At 34.2% G+C, this 21,818-nt stretch overlaps 3 protein-coding genes across 4 annotated transcripts in view; 1 reads left to right on the forward strand and 2 right to left on the reverse strand.

Annotated features, from left to right (window-relative positions):
- Positions 1 to 21,818, forward strand: part of sns (nephrin adhesion molecule sticks and stones) — a 279,269-nt gene that overhangs the window by 106,809 nt on the left and 150,642 nt on the right. The window lies entirely within an intron of this gene.
- Positions 2,343 to 8,628, reverse strand: LOC142984284 (nose resistant to fluoxetine protein 6-like). Its single transcript, XM_076131768.1, has 8 exons — positions 8,494 to 8,628; positions 7,673 to 7,841; positions 6,972 to 7,168; positions 6,484 to 6,631; positions 5,982 to 6,162; positions 5,100 to 5,242; positions 3,263 to 3,372; positions 2,343 to 2,755 (listed from the first exon to the last, which is right to left on the reverse strand). The coding sequence occupies exons 1-8, from the start codon at positions 8,595 to 8,597 to the stop codon at positions 2,632 to 2,634; spliced, it is 1,176 nt and encodes a 391-aa protein (XP_075987883.1). The 5' UTR covers positions 8,598 to 8,628; the 3' UTR covers positions 2,343 to 2,631.
- Positions 9,172 to 12,080, reverse strand: LOC142984057 (uncharacterized). The gene is made up of 6 exons (XM_076131368.1): positions 11,943 to 12,080; positions 11,327 to 11,485; positions 10,728 to 10,933; positions 10,041 to 10,246; positions 9,725 to 9,801; positions 9,172 to 9,386 (listed from the first exon to the last, which is right to left on the reverse strand). Exons 1-6 carry the CDS (start codon positions 11,977 to 11,979, stop codon positions 9,172 to 9,174), a joined length of 900 nt encoding a protein of 299 aa, XP_075987483.1. The 5' UTR covers positions 11,980 to 12,080.

The raw sequence follows: 21,818 nt of genomic DNA on the forward strand, positions 1-21,818 counted from the left end.
AGCTGTTTTTTATCTGAAACTAAATTGGTTTAGCAGTTTTGTAGGTAACGATGCACATAATATAGTTCAAATAAAGTTTGAAATTACTTCATCTATATATTAAACTACGTTAGTATTTTGAGCTACAGACGGACATATTTATTGTAATGTATAAGAAAATGCAATTTACCTATTTCATGGCGACATTGTTTATTTAAATCTCAAAATATTATAATTAGTGTTATTTAAATTTTATAACATTTCGTAATACTATATTTCTAGAAATTGCAGTAAGACGATCAAACTTGAAGTTGCAGTTGTCTTTTAACTAGCTGTGTACCGTGGCTTTGATTGCATTATTATATTAGAAAATCTCTAATCTGCTTTTCTTATTTCAACCGTTCACTCTGGAAAAGACCAGGAAGGCTGACCCCACTACCATATGGGATTCATAGCATGTAAGAGAGAGAAAGAGAGACTCTCATTGCTGGACAAGAGTCTCCTCACGAAAGGGGGTAATGGTTGGGCTTGAATCTACCAGCGGTATGCTCTTCAGAAACCCGTTTTCAGGCGTAAAGCCAGTGACAGATAATTTTCTTAATCGAAGGCCTTTTGGACATGTTTTTCTTATTAGCAACATATTTTTTCCGATCGGACTAGCTGTTTTTGAGATGAACACGATCAAACAAACAATCTCATTTAAACATTCTGTTTTAAAAGATTAGTTAAGATAACTAGTTCCCATGGATTTACGACCAAAAGTTAGGTTATGTAATTACTTCTATAATTGTTTAATATTTTAGTTCCTACCTATTAAAGTTGACATTTTATTTTTTTTAAGAGGTTTTTGACATTTTATTAGTATATTTAGATTCTTTGAATAACATCAGAAAACTTGCCGAGGTGATCGCAATGTCTTATTTTCTTTTTTTTTGTAAGAACATGACAAAAAACATTTGCATTTATAATATTTATGCAATAGAAGCTAGCATCCAGACATCATAATAAAATAACTTACCTTACCCTACCTTGTAAAAATTGCAATGCCTGAAAAAGGTTACTAAGTTTGTCACTACCCTAATATAAGATCCTTTTGTATATATAACTTAGAAAGCAATCAATTATTTGAAATACTTATAACAAAAAAACAAAAGATACCTACTTATCATGTACATTATGTTATAATTGTGTATAGAAATGCGATAAAACTTATAGATTATTGTATTAATACATTGCACTGATTGAGAACACGCAATATTTACATTAATAACCAATAGGGGATTGGCACTGTAACTCCTAAACACAGGCTACCTAGTAGCCTCTCTAGGAAAACAGTACACCACCCATCTTTATTGTAGACTTCATTTTATTGTCGATTTTTAATCAATTGTTATTGTATCATACACATAATATCTTGTAACTATACCATGTAAGCTACAATCTAATTTCATGAATAAAGTTTTTATTATTATTATTATTACTTATGAAAATAGGCTTGCTGTCTATTGGGACTGTAAATAGGGAAACGCGGTTTAATTCAAACTACTATTGTAAATCTATACTATTATTATAAAGCTGAAGAGTTTGTTTGTTTGTTTGTTTAAACGCGCTAATCTCAAGAACTACTGGCCCGTTTTGAAAATTTCTTTCAGTGTTAGATAGTCTATTTATCGAGGAAGGTTATAGGCTATATATCATCACGCTACTACCAAAAGGAACAGAGTACCAGTGAAAAATGTTACAAAAACGGGAAAAATTTTGACCCATTCTCTCTTATGTGATGCAAGCGAAGTTGCGCGGGTCAGCTAGTTTTCTAATATAAATCATTAAAATCGTACAGGAAATTACCTAACCCGGGATCAAAGTTGGGTCTCCTTAATAGATTGGATCAGCATTTAGATACACTATTGACCTTGCCTCATGAGGGAAAAACTAGCTATACCTTAAAAAAAAAACTAATTTTGAATTAGTATGCAAAACCTTTGTTTAATGCTTGTACTGTTTATGATAATGTTGTTTGTACAATTCTTGTGTTCGCGGAAAAACACACATTTCAACAAAATCATCATCGTTTGATCATTTAATGCTTAAATTATGAATCATATCTTGTTTTGACTGGGACTTGAACCCACAAACTTTTGGCAAAAATAAAACATCGTGATAAAACCTTGCATGTCTAAAAATTGTTTGATACATCTTTTACATCTTTTTAGGGCATGCAACTAAGTCCCCAATCCGTACTTGGTCAGCGTAGTGGACTCAAGGCCTAATCCCGCTCCTGATTGGAGGTCCGGGAGACCCATGCCCGGCACTGGGATAATAATGCGTTAATAAAACAAACAATTTTTTGTCTAAAAGAATCTTTATTATTTTAAAACAATCTACATTATTGTGCAAGAAATAATTCGGTGGTCTGGATATTACGATTTAAGACCTAAACTCCGAAATGGAAGTTACATAAATATAGTCCTATAGTTTATATAATATGCCAAGTCTCCAACCCGTACTTGGCCAGCGTGGCGGACTCAAGGTCTAACCCCTCCCCCTCCATTGGGAGGAGACCCTTGCCCAGCAGTGGGACAGCAATTGGTTAAAAAAAAATAGTTTATATAGGACTGGATTTTAAGCACAAATCTGGATTTAGTCTAAAAACTAATACTTAGTATAGGCGTTGATTGTGGTTGTTCTTTTCTGAACTCCTTCGATAATTTTCTCCTTGCCGTTCTTTATTAATTTATCCTCCTGATCTCCTATTTCTTCTTCCACTTTGTTATTTCTGTAGAAAAAAGAAAGAATAATTAATAAGTTACTTATTAACGTGGGACGCAATGTCATTGTTTAGGCTTAAAATTAAACCACTTCTTCATGTTGTTAGAAAACTCTAGCTTAGCAATGGATGTAATTTATTTGTATATTAGTTTAAATAATCAGTCTTTACGTGCAAAAGCATGACTTGCCAATTTTTTATACGACACGCAGTTCGAGTTAAACTTAAAACAAATACAAATAACCATCCGTTAACTTATCGTATGGTTAGTGGTCAAATAGTGTCAACGTTGTTCAAGCCGCCCGAAGGCCTTCGACGTGACTTAATGACTGTTATCTATATCAACAAACGGGATCGGCTTTGAACGTGCCATCGAAAGCACGAAGACTTTCAGTTTAGCGGTTACCCATTATAAATTGTCTGCGCTAAGGTTCCTTAACCAACCAATCGTTTAACGACAGATGAGCGGCTCAATATTAAGGGTTGAGATTAGTATTTTTTTTTGTTACAACATACCTGGAACTAGTTACAAGATTGACTATATTATTGAGGGGTGCTTCAACAAACAGCCACAGGAAAGCAGCAGCAGTAAAAGATAATACTGCGACTCCACTTGCGTATGTCAACTGAAAATATAATATATATATAATTCTTCTGTAAGTGTATGTCACTGAACTTCTCTTAAACGACTGGACCGATTTTGATGATATTTTTTGTGTGTGTTCAAGGGAATCTGAGAATGGTTTAGATTATTAAAAAAAGTATTAAGTTTCAAATTAAAGACGTGTAGACAGGACAACGTCTGTCGGGTCCGCTAGTATAATATAAGTTTGATTATTTTGACGTCATCGCCGTGACACTACTGATGTGCTGGGAGGTCGTTCGTTCAAATATTTGTTCGATCAAATAGTTGTTTCGGGTCTGGTTGTACTTTGTGTCCGTTGTTTGTGTGTTTGTCCCCGCGACACAAGAGCAATAGGGTAGTTGACTGGTTTAAAAAAAAAATATTAAACTTGTATTCGTAAAAGGTTCCTATTAAATGCCCAGTTGTAATTTTGCTGGTAAATAGTGTTGAAGTTGTAATAACTACAAACTGAAACATTTCATTAAGGCACTCATTTGATACCAACGAAAATACGAAACTGTGACGTCACTACGTATTCCTATACTAAAATGTTTTTTGACATTTCATAAAGAGAAGTTGATTTGACTGGTAGTCATCTACCCTATTGTTAGTGCCGGGATATTTGCAAAAAAAAAAATACTGATAAACGTAGGGTGTGTCAAACGACAGGTTTTATATAAATAAATATCATTGGACAACTCACACACGGTCATTTGATTCCAAACTAAGCAGAGCTTTTACTATGGTAACCAAATAACTGATAAACATACTTATATACTTCTAAATACATACTTATATAGATAAATTGACATCCAGGCTCAGAACAAATACTCGTGCTCATCACTCAAAGATTTGTCCCGGGTGGGATTCGAACCCACCACACGCGGCGCTACGGTTGATGCGGCGAGGTGACCGCTTAAACCATTGCGCCAAACGTGCAGTTAAGCAGTGAGCTGTACCTATGTATTTATCTAAGGTTAATTATAGATGGCGAATCATTATATTTCACACACGTCTGTTTAAACCTTCAGGGATAATCAGTGTAGTGTTATGATTGTTATTCAATGTAAATAAATGACAAAGCAAAATTGACACGGAAACCGACATTAGCCCTAATTCAAACGGCGAGAGTAAACAACTCATAATAATATTTAAACAATCAATGGATCTTATTTGAAATATTATACAAATATTATCCAGTTTTCGGGGATTTTTCTATTATAATATCATAGTTTATTTACTAAGCAATAATTCTTTGAATTACTACCGGACTTGTGCGACTTCGTCCGGGTATAGTACAGTTTTATCCCATCGATACTATTTACGTGGGAATTTTGATCCCATCGATCCCATACAAACCTTGTCTCACCAGTTAAAAACATATTAAAAAATGATTATCCAGTTTAGTTGTTCAAATGTTATGTGCGTACATACATTTTGGTAATATTTTTTTATTTATAAAGATTAACTACAGTAATTTAGTTAGGGTTAAGGTTTAGCTGCTCTTCTCATAAGGCTTTAACACTTTCCGAGCTAGTGATAAATTCAGTAATTGTAACGATTGTCCTAAGTGTCACCATTTGACCTAAATGAATAATAAACCAGTAGTTCCTGAGATTGGCGCGTTCAAACAAACGAACAAACAAACTCTTCAGCTTTATAATATTAGTATAGATCTTAAAAAATTGTGACTATATAGGGGTTGAAATTGGGGGATGAAATAATTACCTCGGTCATAACACTGTGGTACATCAAGGCTCTCATGGAATAAGTATTTTGTTGTATGAACAATGCATGTGTTAAAAAAACTCCAAATGTCAATCTACTTAACACAGTAATGATATGAAGACTTGCTATTCTTCTTATTATATCTGAAAATAAATACAAAAATAATTAATTTGTATTCAATCTATATATATATTTATATCTTAAAGGTGACTGACTGACATAGTGATCTATCAACGCACAGCCCAAACTACTGGACGGATCGGGCTGGAATTTGGCATGCAGGTAGATGTTACGAATTTTGCCGGATAACTATCATTATATATTCATAAGATATTGTAGATAATTTACAATATTATCTGCCATCCCGTCATAGATTGTCAAGTTTAAGTTTGAAAATCATTATATGATGCATATTGCATACCTAGTCATTTTGATTGCTACTTACATTTTAAAATGATGAAACAAAATCAAATAAGTTTGTGAAAAGGATTGCAACAGCATTTTTGATTTTTGTTTTTTTAAATATATTCAATGTTAGAATTGACCTCTCTACAGATTTATTATAATGCACAGATTTTACTGCCTCTGTGGCGCAGTCGGTAGTGTACCGAGCTGATAATGAGGTCTCGAGTTTGATTCACCCACGTTAATAAGAAATAAATAAATTTAACCCACTAATATCCCACTGCCGGGTAAGGGTCTCCTCCCGTAATGAGGGAAGGGTTAGGCCTTGAGTCCACCACGCTGGCCAAGAGCGGGTTGGGGACTTTGCATGCCCTCAATAAATGTATTTAACAAATTTTAGGCATGCAAGGTTTCATCACGATGTTTTCCTTCACTCGGCTAATATAAATAAGTAATGGGTAATTGCAAAGTATTTACCAATACTTCCATATTCAACAGCTCCCACAATCAGGCACACAGCGATTGACAGCATCATCTTGCTAAATGCTACAAAGAGCAGAGGACTAATGACGTCATTACTATGACACCAAGACGACGCCGACGCTGGCACTTTGAATACAAGTATATAACCTGCAGATAGCAAGATAATTGACCATTCCTGAAAAAAAAAGACCCATTAATGTTCCATGGCAAGAGTCTTCTCCCGTCATAAAGGAGATGTTAGGCCTTGAGTCCCCCACGCTGGCCAAGTGCGGGTTGGGGACTTTGCATACCATCAAGAACTGTTTTCAAGAAATTACCAGTTTATGCAAGGTTGCATCACGTTTTCCTTCACTGTTCGAACAAATGATAATTATTTCTAATACACACATAACTTTGAAAAGTCATTGGAGGTACTAACTTATACCACTCGGATTTCACTTCTCTGTGATAGCCGAAATAAATTATGTATGTATGTATGTAAAACAAAAAAAGTTACCTTGGACAGTATTCTTCTATTATTGACAGGTTTGTACATAACCAGTATGTACCCCATAGCCATTCCTATGAGATATGGGACCCCTCTGCTGTAACTCTTTATATACAACTTAAGAAACATTTCATTCGTTGGAAAATCGAAAAGTTTTCTGAAATGAAACATTTAGTAGACTTAAATCAACTATGCAAGATTATCACAATTTTTCTCTCAGAAATCTATACTAATTATATAATTGTAGAGTTTGTTTGTTTGTTTGAACGCGCTAATCTCAGGAACTAATGGTGCGAATTGAAAAAATATTTTATTTTTGGATAGCTAATTATTATGGAAAGCTATAATAACATCACGTTAAGACCAATAGGAGCAGAGGATCAGTAATTTTTATTTCAAAAATAGGATAAAATATGACCTATTCTCTCTTTTGTGACGTAAGCAAAGCAGTGCGAGTCAGCTAGTTAGAAATTAACATAAAAAAATATTCAACTTACTCGATATTATCAGGTAGTAGCATAGCTGGTAATTGGTGCCAATAAGTAACAAATACTGGTACAATTAGTGACAAAATTGACACTAATACGGTAACGAACTTTGCCATGCGAATGTTTTTGGTCCATAGTACGTAGAGTAATGTACCCATGACTGCGAGTTGGTAGTCACATGGGATGTGCCAGGCTACTATAGGAGTCTGAAAGAATATAGCACGTTAGTTAAATTGATTGCCTGTGTGCGGGTCGGTAGTGTATTCGACTGCTAATCATTATCAAAAAGTACGTTTGACTGAACAACATGGGATTAGGTTAGAGAGCGATTCTTTTGATACTGTGCGAGTGTGATGCTTTAGGAAGGAAATGGAGCTTCTAGGATGAGGTTACCCTAAACCAGAAGACTACAGGTTGTTTCCGATGAGGTGCATACTCTGCCCCCTAACGTCTAAAGTAGCGAAGGAGGGGGTGACACAAAGGATCAGGAATGGTCGTAGTGTCAGCCAGGCATTAACTGGCCCCTACCCCTAAGATAACCGTTTTTAATGTCCCGAATACAGATCGATTCTATATCATAAAATGTTTCCGACGATCACAAGGTCTCACATTCGATTCTCAAGTCGACAATAGTCTGCTTTCCGTAGAATAGTTCTGTTTAGTCATAAAACCTCTTCTATTCTTAAAGTCGGGTATAAAGTAATACTTACTATAAATTGACTGTCTATTATATTATTTAGCATCAGCACAGCCCATAGCCAGCTCTTCTCACTCTTCTGTTGTTCCCTTCCAGCAAATCTTTGCCACAGAGGTCCGTCTCCAGTATACATGGATACAAACATCACGTAAAATATTATTATTGAAAATGAACCTATGAACCTGAAAATTAAAAAATGGTTTTGTAGTGTATATAACGCCGACGGTTGTGATATGAAATTATATTAAAATGCAAAAAGAAACACGTTTCTTATGTGGAACCCATTGAATATTAATTTCATTCTGTTTAAAATTTGTTGTTAAAGCAACAGAAATACATCATTTTGGTTCATGAAGAATAGCCTAATGTAAGCCTAATCAAAGTGTTTATTCATTTTAGGTCAAATGTTGATACTCATGATAGTCGTTACAATTATTCTACTGTATTCTGATCACCAGTACTATACTCCTAGCTAGCAAGAATCTCACGGTCATTCTATACAATCGTCAAGTGCTATACAATGTTGTTGATACAATAATCAATGCCTCCGCGGCGCAGTGGTTTAAGTCACCAAGCTGCTACCATTGCGTCGGGAGGTCGTGGGTTAGATTCCCACACGGAAGAATTATTTGTGTGATCCACAAATAATTGTTTCGGGTCTGGTTGTACTTTGTGTCTGTTGTTTGTATATTTGTAAAAGTCCTCGTGATACAAGAGCAATTCTTAGTGCGGGAGTTGTCACAAAAAAAGGAATCAATTATGGATGTTATCCCGTGTTTATACAATATTGGCTACGGAATGGTAAAAAGTACTATATATTAATCTGTTTCTTACCTAAAATACCGACTGACAACGGAAACCCAAGGGTTTTTCTTCTTCTCCATCAAACCTTTGATGAGGAATAATCCTGACATCACGAAAAACACATCAATGTACATATCCGGAGCTTTGGCAATCTTTTTCAGGACATCTCCCGTTTCCTCTACTGTCATCATCTGAAATTACAAGAGGCTTTATTATAATCAACGAGAACGAATAATAAATTTAACCCATTACTGTCCCACTGCTGGGCAAGGGTCTCCTCCCGTAATGAGGGAGGGGTTGGGCCTTAAGTCTATCGCACTGACCAAGTGCGGCATTCCTTTAAGAACTGTTCTATAGATAAATAATTAGGCATACAAGGTTGCGTCACGATGTTTTACTTCACCGTTAGAACAAGTGATTATGTTGGCTCGGGTTCGAACCTGCAACCACTCGTGGGAGGTACCAGCTTATACCACACTAGCTGACCCGCGCAACTTCGCTTGCGTCACATAAGAGAATCATAATTTTCCCCGTTTTTGTAACATTTTTCACTGGCACTCGGCTCCTATTGGCCGTAGCGTGATGATATATAGCCTATAGCCTTCCTCGATAAATGGGCTATCTAACACTGAAAGAATTTTTCAAATCGGACCAGTAGTTCCCGAGATTAGCGCGTTCAAACAAAACAAACTATTCAGCTTTATAATATTAGTATAGATAATAATATGTATGTATACTTGCCTGTTCTAGATCGTTCATATTGCTAACGGGTCCGTTTGCCCTGAAATAAACACCATGTAAAAATACAGCTCCCACCGCAATGAGGACTTTGAAAACGTTCATTTGTGATATTTCATCCGTTGAGCGTTTAGTCAAAGTAGACCAGTTACGTTTCAGGCAGAACGATGAAGCCATCTGAGTTACTGAAATAAAGAAAAATATATCAGCTTAGCTTTTCTTCCGAACTATGTAAGAATCGGCTTCCAGTCTCACCGGATGTAGCTCAATACCAGTGTTTTACATGGAGCGACTGCCTATCTGACCTCCACAACCCAGTGACCTGGGATATAACACGATACCCTTCGGTAAGACTGGTTGTCAGACTTTCAAGCTTCTGGGGGTACGAAAAGTGGATGGTGGCCGATTCTCAGACCTACTCGATATGCTTACAAAATTTCATGAGAATCGGTCAAGCCGTTTCGGAGAAAACGGTTACTAACATTGTGACATGGAAATTTTATATATAAGATTATATACTCACTTGTTGATTTAGGGTTTGCCCTTTGTACGTAAAATGTCGAAATCACTGCCGTACTCACTAACGCCAAGATAAAAGTTCTGTAACATAAAGAACAAAATATAGTCGAATTGAGAACCTCCTCCTTTTTTTGAAGTCGGTTAATATAAAATCCCGAAACATTTATAGAGGGCATGCAAAGTCCCCAACCCTCACTTGGCCAGCGTGGTGGACTCAAAGCCTAACCCCTCCCCCTCGTTTGGGGGGAGACCCTTGCCCTGCAGTGGGATCGAAATGAGTTATTAAACAAAAAGATTATCAGAAATATTAAAATACTCACACGTATACAAAAAACCCAGTACTAAATTCTTTCGTCACGCCAGCCGCGTCGCAGTGATTGATTGCTATAGTCAATTCAGCAGGCGTTATAGGATTCACTTTGTACAAAGCGTTTAGTATTTTGACCACAGATCTTGGCTTACAGACAGATGGTACACAGGTCCCCGAAATAATTTTAGATAAGTCTCTTTTCATTTTTGTTGGAATCTGGAAAAAGAGATTTTAATTGACACACATTTCACCGTTTACGATGATATTCTTATAAATTAGGGGCGATTCGTTGTCATGCTACCATATTAGAACTACTTGAAAATAATTTATACTTATACTAGCTTTTACCCGCGACTTCGTCCGCTACCTGAATTTTCCCATGGAAATGCGTCATTTTCCTGGGGTAAAAATAACCTATGTCCTTTTTCGGGTATCAAAATATCTCTATACCAAATTTCATGCAAATTGGTTCAGTAGTTTAGGCGTGATTGAGTAACAGACAGATAGACAGACAGACAGAGTTACTTCATTAGTAATAAGTATAATATATAATAAACAAGCGGCTCAGTTCAAATACCACTATGCGGTCACCCATCTATAGAATGACCGCGCTAACGGTTGCTTAACCCAAAGATCATTTACCGACCGGTGAGCACAACTGGCTATGGGCGCCTCTAGTATTATGTATATAACTCACAGCTAAATAAGTTTCCGTAGCGCCCATAACATCTCCGGTCTCTTTTTTTAACCTTTGACTGGTCAACTGGATGTCAGCTAGACAATATTGCATCTCGATCTTAAGGTCACCAGCTATGTCAAGTGCCTGGAGGCATTGGTCGTAATGACCTAAGTTATATCTAGTCCCAAGAAATGTACCCACTGGATACTGCATGGAGTTCCATACTGAAAACAAATATAAAAATTCAGTTAAATCATAGGTTTATAACTTTTTGAAAAACCAAAAGTTATAAACCTATGATTGTGGGTTTGAGTTTATTTAGTACACAACTTGTTTATAATCTGGATAAAAATGGATTTTTTTTGCACGCGTACGTTGCGATCAAAAGTTAGTGATACTGTAAGAATAATAATGTTATATAAATATACAAATATGTACTATTTAAATATATATTGTAACATAATTATCACCTGCTCTAACGGTGAAAGACAATAATTGTAATGAAATGCATGCCTGAAAGTTGTATATGACAACCAAAGTCCCCACCCGCACTTTAATACAAAAGGAGACCTTTGCCCAGCAGTGGGACAGATATTACATAAAAAACTGTAACTTACTCCACATAGCCCAAACGGTGTAATTCTTGACATTGTCCAAAATAAACATAGTTTGTTTGAAACATTCTGATTCTTTAGCACTCCATTCTTGGTTCTTAAGACCTTGTATCACTAGGTCCACTTGAGAAGTTCCTTGTACATTTTCTGCTAATGTTAAAACTGAAAAGGATATATCGATAACTTTAATAATGGTTAAATAGCGATAGTGATAGCCGAGTGGTATAAATTGACACCTCCCACTCAAGTGGTCGCAGGTTCGAACCCGAGGCAGCACACCAATGATTTTTCGAAGTTATATGTGTATCAGAAATAATTATCACTTGCTCCAACGGTGAAGGAAAACATCGTGAGGAAACCTTGCATGACTAAAATTTGTTTAATGCATTTATTGACGGCATGCAAAGTCTCCAACCCACACTTGGCCATCGTGGAGGACTCAAAGCCTAACATCTCCCTATTTACGGGAGGAGACCCTTCCCCAGCAGTGGAAAATTAATGGGTTAAATTTATGTATAAATTTATAATGGCTAAACGTGGATAGATTTCACCTGTGCCTATACTTTCGGGTGTAACAGACGTGGTAGTATGTATGTATTTATAATTAATAAGTACTTACATAAAGCATAAATTAATATAACACAGAGTATTTTCATTTTAAATTATTCTTAACAAATGGATATTTTAATTACAATGTTTTTAAACGTCCACACATACCGAACTTTATAAACTTATTAATTAGCATTTAACAGTGGTCGATCCTAGGTCGAGTTTATAATAACAAATGTCTTTGGCATTTTGGACATTAATTTATTTCTAATCTTGTAAAGCAGGTTAAATATCTTCCGTGTAGTTATAAAAGAACGAAATAAGTTTGAATGACCATGATTTGTTTTTAAAATAACCTATTTTTAACAGTTAATTATTATTATGGTAAAGTTAAAAATAACTGCCATGAAGGTTATATACATGGGTTTCAAGTTTAAACTATGGTATATGTAAATAAATAAATTTCATCATCATCTCATCAAATTTGATTTCCCGGAAGGTGAATGCAGGGCTGTATAAAATGCACCCGCATTTTTGTTTTTATATTAGGCCTATTTAATATAGGGCGAGCCTATTGCTATATACCACTAGTTAAAAATCTAGGAAACTAAAAAGGCTAACTTAAAGATTTTAACAATTTTAACAGCAGAAAATTTTATCAGTCGCATCAGTCAGCCCGTGACCACGGTAGATGTAATTCGATCGAAACGTCGGGTGAACAAATAAGGTATTCTAACCTTTAATTTTCAATCGCGTTTAAGACCCGTTACATTAAAGATTTTAAATAAGTTTTGCATTTACAGAAATTTTCAGAATATTCGCTAACTTTGCATAATAGTTAAACAAGATAAGTAAATAAGATCACGTCATATTCTCACAGGGGTAGGCAGAAAAGCCTAACAAGATTGGAAAAACAAGCAGCCCCATCAAACAGAACAAGCTAACTTTGCAAATTTCCAAGCGCATTTTCCCAAAGATTTCTTTCAGAACAAAACTTCGTGACATATTATTTGTAAAAGTTCAACAAAAACGAGATTGATCGATATATTCTTTGTACAAAGTATACTTTCGGGGAGTTTTCGGTTCAAATCCGTGCGGTGAGATTTCTTAAATTTCTCCTCACATACTGTTGGTTTTTTCATCGGATTTGAGTTAAGCTTCAGCTTTTCTGATTGAAAAGCGAGACTGTAATTTGTCTTTATTGGTTCAGTGAATGTCGTGAAGTTTTTAAACGGTGTACGCATTTGGTATTTTTTGTGAAAAGAGCCTTTGGTAGTTTTGTTGCGAGAAAATAGAAATACTTAAGAATGTTTTGGTTTCTATCAAAAATATGGTCTAAATACTACGTTCTCTACAAATTTTAATCGCTTCACACACTCATATTCACATTCATGTACCTTTTCATGTTATTAGTTGCAGAAAGCTGCCCCGGCTTTACCTACCTGTACTAAAACGTAATTTTACTAATTATTGATACATTTAAAACTTAAGATCGCTCTGTTTTCTATCGAAAACCGCATAAAAATCAGTTTAATAGATTTTTATTTTATCGCTAACAAACACACAGAAGCGACGTAAGTACGACATTTTGACATTTGTATATAAATTATTTGATTTTATCCGTCTTATTTATAAAAATATATGAAGTTATGAAAGGCTTATAAAGTGTTTTGTTTCTTTCGCTCCTTAGCAAAATAAAAGAGAGAAAACATATTATAGTAGCATTTTAACTAAAATAGGTTTATAGTATGTTTATGAGTAAGAAGGTAAATCTTTAATTTAAAAACACGACCCTCTTTGCATCTTGGTAACTTTAAGCTAAAAGAAATATCTTTTTCACTTCACCAACATGTTGTCGAACATGCTGGCAGCATCGCCCTTAAGTCAGTCAGGGTAAAACTTATGCATGTACTTTGGGAAGGTTAAGTCATCAATCTTCGTGTTCGCTGTTTGTTTAGAGGACTTTGGCGGTTTTTTCACAAGCAAAACTTTCAATACTTCCCGTCAGATCGGACGAGCGTTGAATAACGATTATTGGTTTATACGTCGACCAAGGTATTTTTCTTTTTGTATTGTCTGTTGTAGAGGCTAATTTAAATTTTATTTTTGTATTAGGTCGGGGAAAAAGTCTTTTCGCATTATAGTATGTATGAACTTGTAATAAAATCTTTTCTCTACACAAAAAGCTCGATATTTGGGTACTTCACGAGCTCACTGAAAGAAACCTAATGAACTTCCTACTAATTTGTGATTTTTGGTGTCCTGCAAGCCTGTTTGTTTAAAATTTGAGCATGTAAATCGTAAACGGCTGGGCATTTATAAACAAATTCAGTCTATTACTGCCAACGATGTATAACCTAGTCATGTATTTAATTCTAACCCGTATTACCGAAGAGTATCGTGTTATAACCCAGGTATATGGGTTGTGGAGTTCAGATAGGCAGTCGCTCCATGTAAAATACTGGTATTCAGCTGCATCCGGTGAGACTGGAAGTCGACTCCAACATAGTTGGAAGAAAGGCATAGCTGATAATTATCCCAGCTTGTGTTGACCTAAACAAACCCGTTTGTATTCATTATAGTTGAAATCTTAAACATCTTACTAACAAATGCTTCCGAATCACAGAAATAGTGCTCAAAACAAGTTTCACAATCGAAGTTTGAACGTATGAATCATTAATCCATGTCACAAGGGAACCGGGCAGGAACACAAACATCAACTTGCCAACTTTGCAACTCAACATTAAAACAAACATAGTTACTAAGTTTAATAGCCGAAAATAGTATAATATGAAGTTTTTTACTCTAGGGAACGGGAATTATTAGGTAGTTAAATATTTCCTGGTAAAATAATGAATGATGATACAGCCTGACTTTCTATAAGTACAGTTAGATTATAAAATGAAGAACATCTCTCAAAAGAAAAAGACCGCGTCCAAATCGGTTCGCTGGGTGGTGAATGTGAGACAGATAGACAAACAGTTAAATATAGGCGACAAGCTTACGACACCCCTATTCTTATAGCTTGTACTACTTTACTAGCTACTACTTACAAGCTTTTCACGCGGCTTTGACCACGTGGATTCAAAGATTTCAAGTCGAAAAATCAACTCTTGGTGTTCCTTAACTCCACGGACCATCCATGCGTAATTTCAGCTTCTTACAATCAGAAGTTATGGCTGTGCGTTATCAGACAGTCACTCAGCTACGAAATAAATTCATTTGATATATTTTTCTGTGTTTTTACGTTTACTACAAAGTAAATTGTAGCAAAAAATGCTAGATAAAAAATATAATAGTTTTAGTACATTTAATAACTTGAGAGATTGTAAGGAAAGTTGTAAAATTCACCCGAGTGCCTCAGTAGGAAACCTTTGCGTTATATTTGAGATTTATTGTGGGAACAATAAATTTAACTGTGTAGAAACTTTTCAAGGATGAGCATTTGTTTGGGAAAGTGTTGTAAAATATTTACCTAAAGACTTTTTTATGTAAAATTAGGAATATTATGTATTTTATATTTGTAAAAGTATTCTTTGTAAAGGTCGTCTATTGTAATGTAATGATTACTAGGCAATGCTTGCAACTACGTTTGCATGAAAAGATTTACCGTAGTAATATTAGCATGTGAAAAAAGTCTCTGTAAGCCAGATTTTATCAAAATCTGTTTAATAGTTTGAGTGAAACAGTAACAAACATAGAAACTTCAGTATACCGAAGGGTATATAGGGGTGTGTTATAACCCAGGTACTGGGTTGTGGAGGTTAGATAGGCAGTCGCTCCATGTAAAACACTGGTATTCAGCTGCATCCGGTGAGACTGGAAGCCGACCCCAACATAGCTTGGAAGAAAGGCTAAGCTGTAATACTCACACGTAGAAAACGACCCGCTATCGCGTTGTCTGAACTTTAGCTCTTCAAATGAACCTTATCAAAATATAAAAATACAGTAGGAAAAACATAAACTTATTATTTAATTTTTGAAATCTCGAGAGCGGCGCGCTATATAAAATTTACAACGCAATTTTTATTTCATTTTTATTACCAAGATGATATCGTAAAGGCTTGTTTAAAACCCCTAGGGGAATATTTCAGTACTAAACAGATTTACAATTTGGATATTAATTTCTTGTATGGTTTATAAAACTGTGGTTATAGAAATAATAAAACACTGCTACATGCTATTTTCGACGTTTATATATAACTAGCTTAGCCGCGCAGCTCCACTCACAAGTTTTCACAAAATCCTGTTTTATGCCTTAAAGGCAATTTTACAAAAACAATACAACTAATGGGTTGAGCCGTTCTTGACTTTTGCAACACATAGAGCGATATTTTTTAACTACAAAAAAGGAGGAGGTTCTCAATTCGACTGTATGTTTTTTTTATATTATACTATCTGACCCGTCAAACGTTGCTTTGCCATACAAATAAAAAAAATGGGGTATGAAAAATATTGACTCAAAAGTAGCCAACGATGCATAGTAAAAGCCAAAACACTATTATTAACTTAATGAAAAGGTCGTTCTATAGTTTCACTTTTTGCGGGTATGTCGTGTAACTGTCGTTTGACATTTATGTGTTGCCATGTAAACGATTACAAAGTCCCTTGTTTTTGTAGTGTAATATGTTAGTATAATAGCTTATGTAATTGGAACAGTAGTTTTTGAGTGCGATTTGTTAGGTAGTTTAGTGTTAATATAGAAATATTTTAACTTTTAATTTCTTTTTAATTGAGTTAGACTTTTAAACAGGCATATTTTTAACTGTTTTATTATAGTAGTTGGTTTATAATGTAGACTACTTTTTATGATAGCAATAATAAAAGATAGTTTTGGGGTATGTTTTTAAAATTATATAATTCTTTTAAGTAGTTATTTTTCTTTAAGAACATGTTTCATACTTTAAAAACTTTAGTGCTTCACAAAATTGACCTTAATATGACCCAAAAAATTCTAACATCGTTCCAGCATTCGAAAAACATAATTTTGCGAGCGGCTGTACATTATTTTAGTTGTAAACTTAAACCGTTCCGGCGGATTAATGTCTAAAGTTTAAACACTGTAGGGCAACTTAGTAATTTTGGGGCATTTAAACACAGACACGTTATGGCAATTTTATTAAGTTATACCCAAGAGCCCTGTTAACATCAAACCCTCCCCTATTGTACATTTTTAATTCATTCACTTCATTAAACATTTTTACCACTTTTTAAGGGTAATATTTATTTTATGGCAACACTTTATCAGTTCTATTTTTAAATCTCAACGCTCTTTTATGGATTGAAAATGGAAGGTTAATTTTTTAACGAAAACATTGGATGTTTTAAAAAAAGTAACAGGTTTTGTTTTAAACATATTATTAATGAAACTGGTGTTTTGTCCATAACATTACCTTTTAGTAAATATCTTTGAGCGTACGACGTCTTCATTATTTTTATGTATTGTTCTAAATGTGAATATTAATAATATTTTCTTTTTCTTTCAGGTAAGTATAAGGAGGAGGAAAAACCATAAACTAAGTGGATTTTAAGGTCAGAGGTATCATTAATTTTACTTAATTTATGACTGGTTGAAAGTTAGATCTTTAATATTGCAAGTAACAGGCTACTCAATATTAGAATTCCAAATTAGCTCGAAGACTTGCGTTTGGACTAGGTTTACGTTTGTAATGCCATGGACGGGATACGAACCCAACACTGCTCGATTGCAAGTTTGAAGTATTTAGCGCGAGTTGTATCAAATAAGTAATCATATTATGTCTGCAGTCTGTCTCCATCTACCAGCAAATTCTCATCGAAATAGAATAACCTATTAAGCCATTGCTACCTCATTGATTCTCGTATCTTTTTAGATGTAATAACTACGTCCAGCGACTTTGGTCACATTTAAAGTGTCATATGAAATACATATATAAAACATGCCTTTTCCCCTAAGGGTAGGCTACAAGACCAAAGAACGCCACTTGGTGCGATCCTTACAAACTTTCCTTGCTTCATTCACATCCATACATCTTGTCATACAGGACCGCCGGTTACGAGTACCACGCATAATTATGTAATTTCATTAAAATCTATTCAGCAGTGTTAAAATATACATACAAACTTTAACCTTTATAATTTTAGTAGACGGTTCATGTTAATTATTCGCTTAGTTACAGCAATAACTTAAAAAAAATATTTAAAGACTGTATTATGTCTTGTATGTCTCTGTATAACTTCATAAAATATATTATTCATGAGTAATACTAATTTAGTTATCAACAAACTAAATTAACATTTAAATTTGAAAGTAAATACAAAAATAATCAGATAAAAATGTCTTAGTATAGAAAAACATATTGATATCTAGCAACTACTAACGTTACTTAATATCCACGCATTTACAAAGAATCGGTTAAAAAGCTATTTAAAAAAAATAAAAAATCGAAGGCAATTTTAATGTAATTCCTCACAAACAAAGAATTGGAGAACATACAAAAAAATACGTTGCACTGATAACCTCCTCATTTATTGTGATCGGTTAAAAAGCTATTAAAAAAAACAAAAATCGAAGGCAATTTTAATTTAATTCCTCACAAACACTGAAGCATTTTTAATTTACTTTTTTACCCAAAAAAACGTAATTATTTTGTCAGTAACCTTATAAAATAAGGCTGGTAACTTTATAACTCGGGGTTGAAAGTGATTTATTGGTTCACCCCTAGGCAGGGGATGAAATCTTTTTGATAAGGGCACAATAGGGAGTTAAAGGTGGAATCGCAACTTGACACCGTGTTTCTGTTTTATTTTTATTTTTGCTAAGACTTTTGATGATTCGATATCATGTTTTATTTGTTCGATGTACTTATAAACTAAGCAGAGCTTGTACAAATTGCATAATTTTAAAAATGATGATTTACATAACATACGAGGAAAGCCATAATAAAAGCTAGTTTATTTATATACATCAATTAATATCTGTTCAGCCCCTCGTTTCCAAGATTACATAGGGATTATTAATTTTAATGAGTTGTCACCACATTGTAGGAGGCTTTACTCCGTTGCCATGGCAACGCCGGTCGTTATCTTTGATACAAAATAACATATTTGACACAATATGTTTTCTTGATGATATTAGTTAATTAAATTTGGCACGGTTATTGCCACTTATGAGATTAGCTTGTTGCTATGCTGATGGGGTGGGAATCGAACCTGGGATTTCGTAATAAGCAGAAAGTTAGCTTAAAATACTTATTTTTACGGTTATCTAAAGGTTAGTTTTACAGGTCATTGATAAGTTTCGGATAACGTATCCAATAGATAAAATGACAGATTTATGAAAAGATAATGTATGAAAATATGAATTAAAGCATGAAAAGATCTGCCAAAACAAGCATTATGATAAAAATATAATTTGCGACTGATAGTAAAGGTACATACAAATTTAAACCTTATTTCTTCTGAATAGAGTTGGGAATCCATCGTAATAATTTAATCTGACCTTTCAAAGGACAATTGGTACTCAAATTATCGATATGATATAAAAAGTAATAATAAAAATGACTGAAAAGTTCATGAAAATGTCGAAGTTTATCCATTATTTGTAATTTATTTGAAGTAGTATAAGATTAAACAGTTTCGCAATTATTAGAGTTATTAATTTGTCAAGAATCAAGAAGTTTTTGAGTCCATAAAACTATTTAATTTGATTTATTAAGCTTTTATTTAAATAAGTATATAATAATATCTTCATATTTATAGATGACTGAAATATGCTTATATTAGAAATGAATTCAAAAGTGTGTTAGGTATGCTTACACGGCTGAACCAATTAGGACAAAATTCGCTTAGAGATACATAACGACAGAATAAGATTTAGGCTACTATCTCAATTTGAAATAACCAACGGTAGTTTATCTATTTCATAGAGTTTAAACTCATATATAAAAAAAACTAAATATAATAGATAAACTACCGATAAATGTACTCAGAAACTGGGGGTATGTCATTTGGCTATATAGTATCCTGATTTTTTTCATGAACCCTTAAACAGCAGATACAGTGTATACAATTTTGAACGCACGTGGGTCGGTTAGTGTTTCAAAACAACCAAAAAGTCTTTTAATATTTCTTTGAAAATAGATTTTAATAATTAATTACACTTTCGTATATATTAACTACCTATATTACCCACTCTACATTAAAACACTTTCCCAAATATCGGCGATCAATCAACACCAATTCAAACCGTCCACTTAACCCTTATCAAAGCGTAGATAGGCCAAAAACTACAGTATCTTATCTACAAAGTCTTGGCAATTAATTAATCAAAGCATTGATACTACCGGTAGAGTTCTCGCGCTTCGCAGATGGGCCTGTGCAGTGACTATGATACTGAAGAATTTTTTCAGGACATATTTTTTGATAGTAAATTTATTATTTCTCTACAAAAGTGATACAATCATTTCATTGTTACAATCAAAATACTGTACAAGATACTTGGAGCTAGGCTATTCCTGAATTACAGTTTTCTCTATGGCTCTCCCTTTAGACCAGATATGTGAGATCAAGTCCTTTTAGAATATTGCAATCTGATTAAGGTAAAAAAACACTCTTTTTAAGTACTTATAATATTTTTAATTTTGTGTGTGTTTGTTTTATACAAGATTCTGTCCGCGTGAAAATATTTCCTATGGTAAAATATCCTATGTATTAATCCATGTTATAAGTTACTTGTGTACCAAATGTGCATCACGCCTGTTTAACGTGATAGTATAATCACTGTTAAATGTCAAGTTTTATACATAATGACCCGCGCAACTTCGCTTGCGTCACAAAAGAGAGAATGGGTCAAAACTTTCCCGTTTTTGTTACATTTTTTACTGCTGCTCTGCTCCTATTGGCCGTAGCGTGATGATATATAGCCTATAACCTTCCTCGATAAATGGGCTATCTAACACTGAAAGATTTTTTCAAATCGGACCCGTAGTTCCTGAGATTAGCGCGTTCAAACAAACAAACAAACAAACAAACAAACGAACAAACAAACAAACAAACTCTTCAGCTTTATAATATTAGTATAGATTTAAATTATCTTTTATCTCTATAATAACAACTATAAAACTCGTTTATACTTTGACATTCAAACTCTGGATTATTCCAATGATATCGAAAATTTAACAAATTTCATTAAATTCCGTCGCTCAAACTAATACAACTGATAAACTATGAGCTGAACTTAAAAGCCGAATCCCTATCTATAAACCTTTTTACTAAGTTTTCTATATAGCAGTGGTTCATAATTTGGAGTCTTTAGACCCCTGAGGTCTCTAACTATGTCTGTATGGGGGTCCAGGGTCCTTCGACATGGTGTTTTTTCAGTAAGCCTGTATTTTTCCAATTTTTCTAACTACAGACATTTGAAGTAGTAATATAAACTTAAAATAAATAAATTTAAGGCATTAATGGCCGACTGCTGAGCAAGTGTCTCCTCCCGGAACGAGGGAGCTGGCCAATTGTGGGTTAGGGACACATTGCCTTAAAGAACTGTTAACTGTGAAACTTAAAAAATGCTGACTTATTTAGCAACAAAAGGCCTTTTTTGCTATTTAGGGGGTCTTTGGACAATCTGTTAGATAGTTTAGGTGTCCACGAATTAGAAAAGGTTAAGAAACGTTTCTATAAAATAATATTATTATCTAAAACTTAAGAAATTCACAAAATCGTCCTATTAAAATTATCGGGCGTCCTCACCCGAAGAATTAAGTTCGCCGTACCCGATTGAGTACTACGATATATTCTCGAAGTTTCGGTAGAAATTTATCTGGAAAACTTGAATTAGCTCGTTGAATTAAAGCTAGGAGTTATTCCACGGTTCCAACATGAAATTTACAAGTGTTTTAGGAGTGAGTTTGTAATCGAAGATTTTAGTAGGAAATATAGATTTTTGAATATAAAACATTATGTC

This window comes from Anticarsia gemmatalis, chromosome 26 (genome assembly GCF_050436995.1).
Source record: "Anticarsia gemmatalis isolate Benzon Research Colony breed Stoneville strain chromosome 26, ilAntGemm2 primary, whole genome shotgun sequence".
Lineage (NCBI taxonomy): Eukaryota > Metazoa > Arthropoda > Insecta > Lepidoptera > Erebidae > Anticarsia > Anticarsia gemmatalis.

Coding starts and splice junctions, on each gene's coding strand:
- LOC142984057 (XM_076131368.1), bottom strand. CDS start 11,979: ATGAAAATACTCTGTGTTATATTAATTTATGCTTTAT. Junction 10,934..11,326: donor CACCGTTTGGGCTATGTGGA/GTAAGTTACAGT, acceptor ATTTGTTTTCAG/TATGGAACTCCATGCAGTAT. Junction 10,247..10,727: donor CTACGGAAACTTATTTAGCT/GTGAGTTATATA, acceptor CTCTTTTTCCAG/ATTCCAACAAAAATGAAAAG.
- LOC142984284 (XM_076131768.1), bottom strand. CDS start 8,597: ATGTACATTGATGTGTTTTTCGTGATGTCAGGATTATTCCTCATCAAA. Junction 6,632..6,971: donor CTACTACCTGATAATATCGA/GTAAGTTGAATA, acceptor GTTTCATTTCAG/AAAACTTTTCGATTTTCCAA. Junction 3,373..5,099: donor ACCACAGTGTTATGACCGAG/GTAATTATTTCA, acceptor TTATATTTTCAG/TTGACATACGCAAGTGGAGT.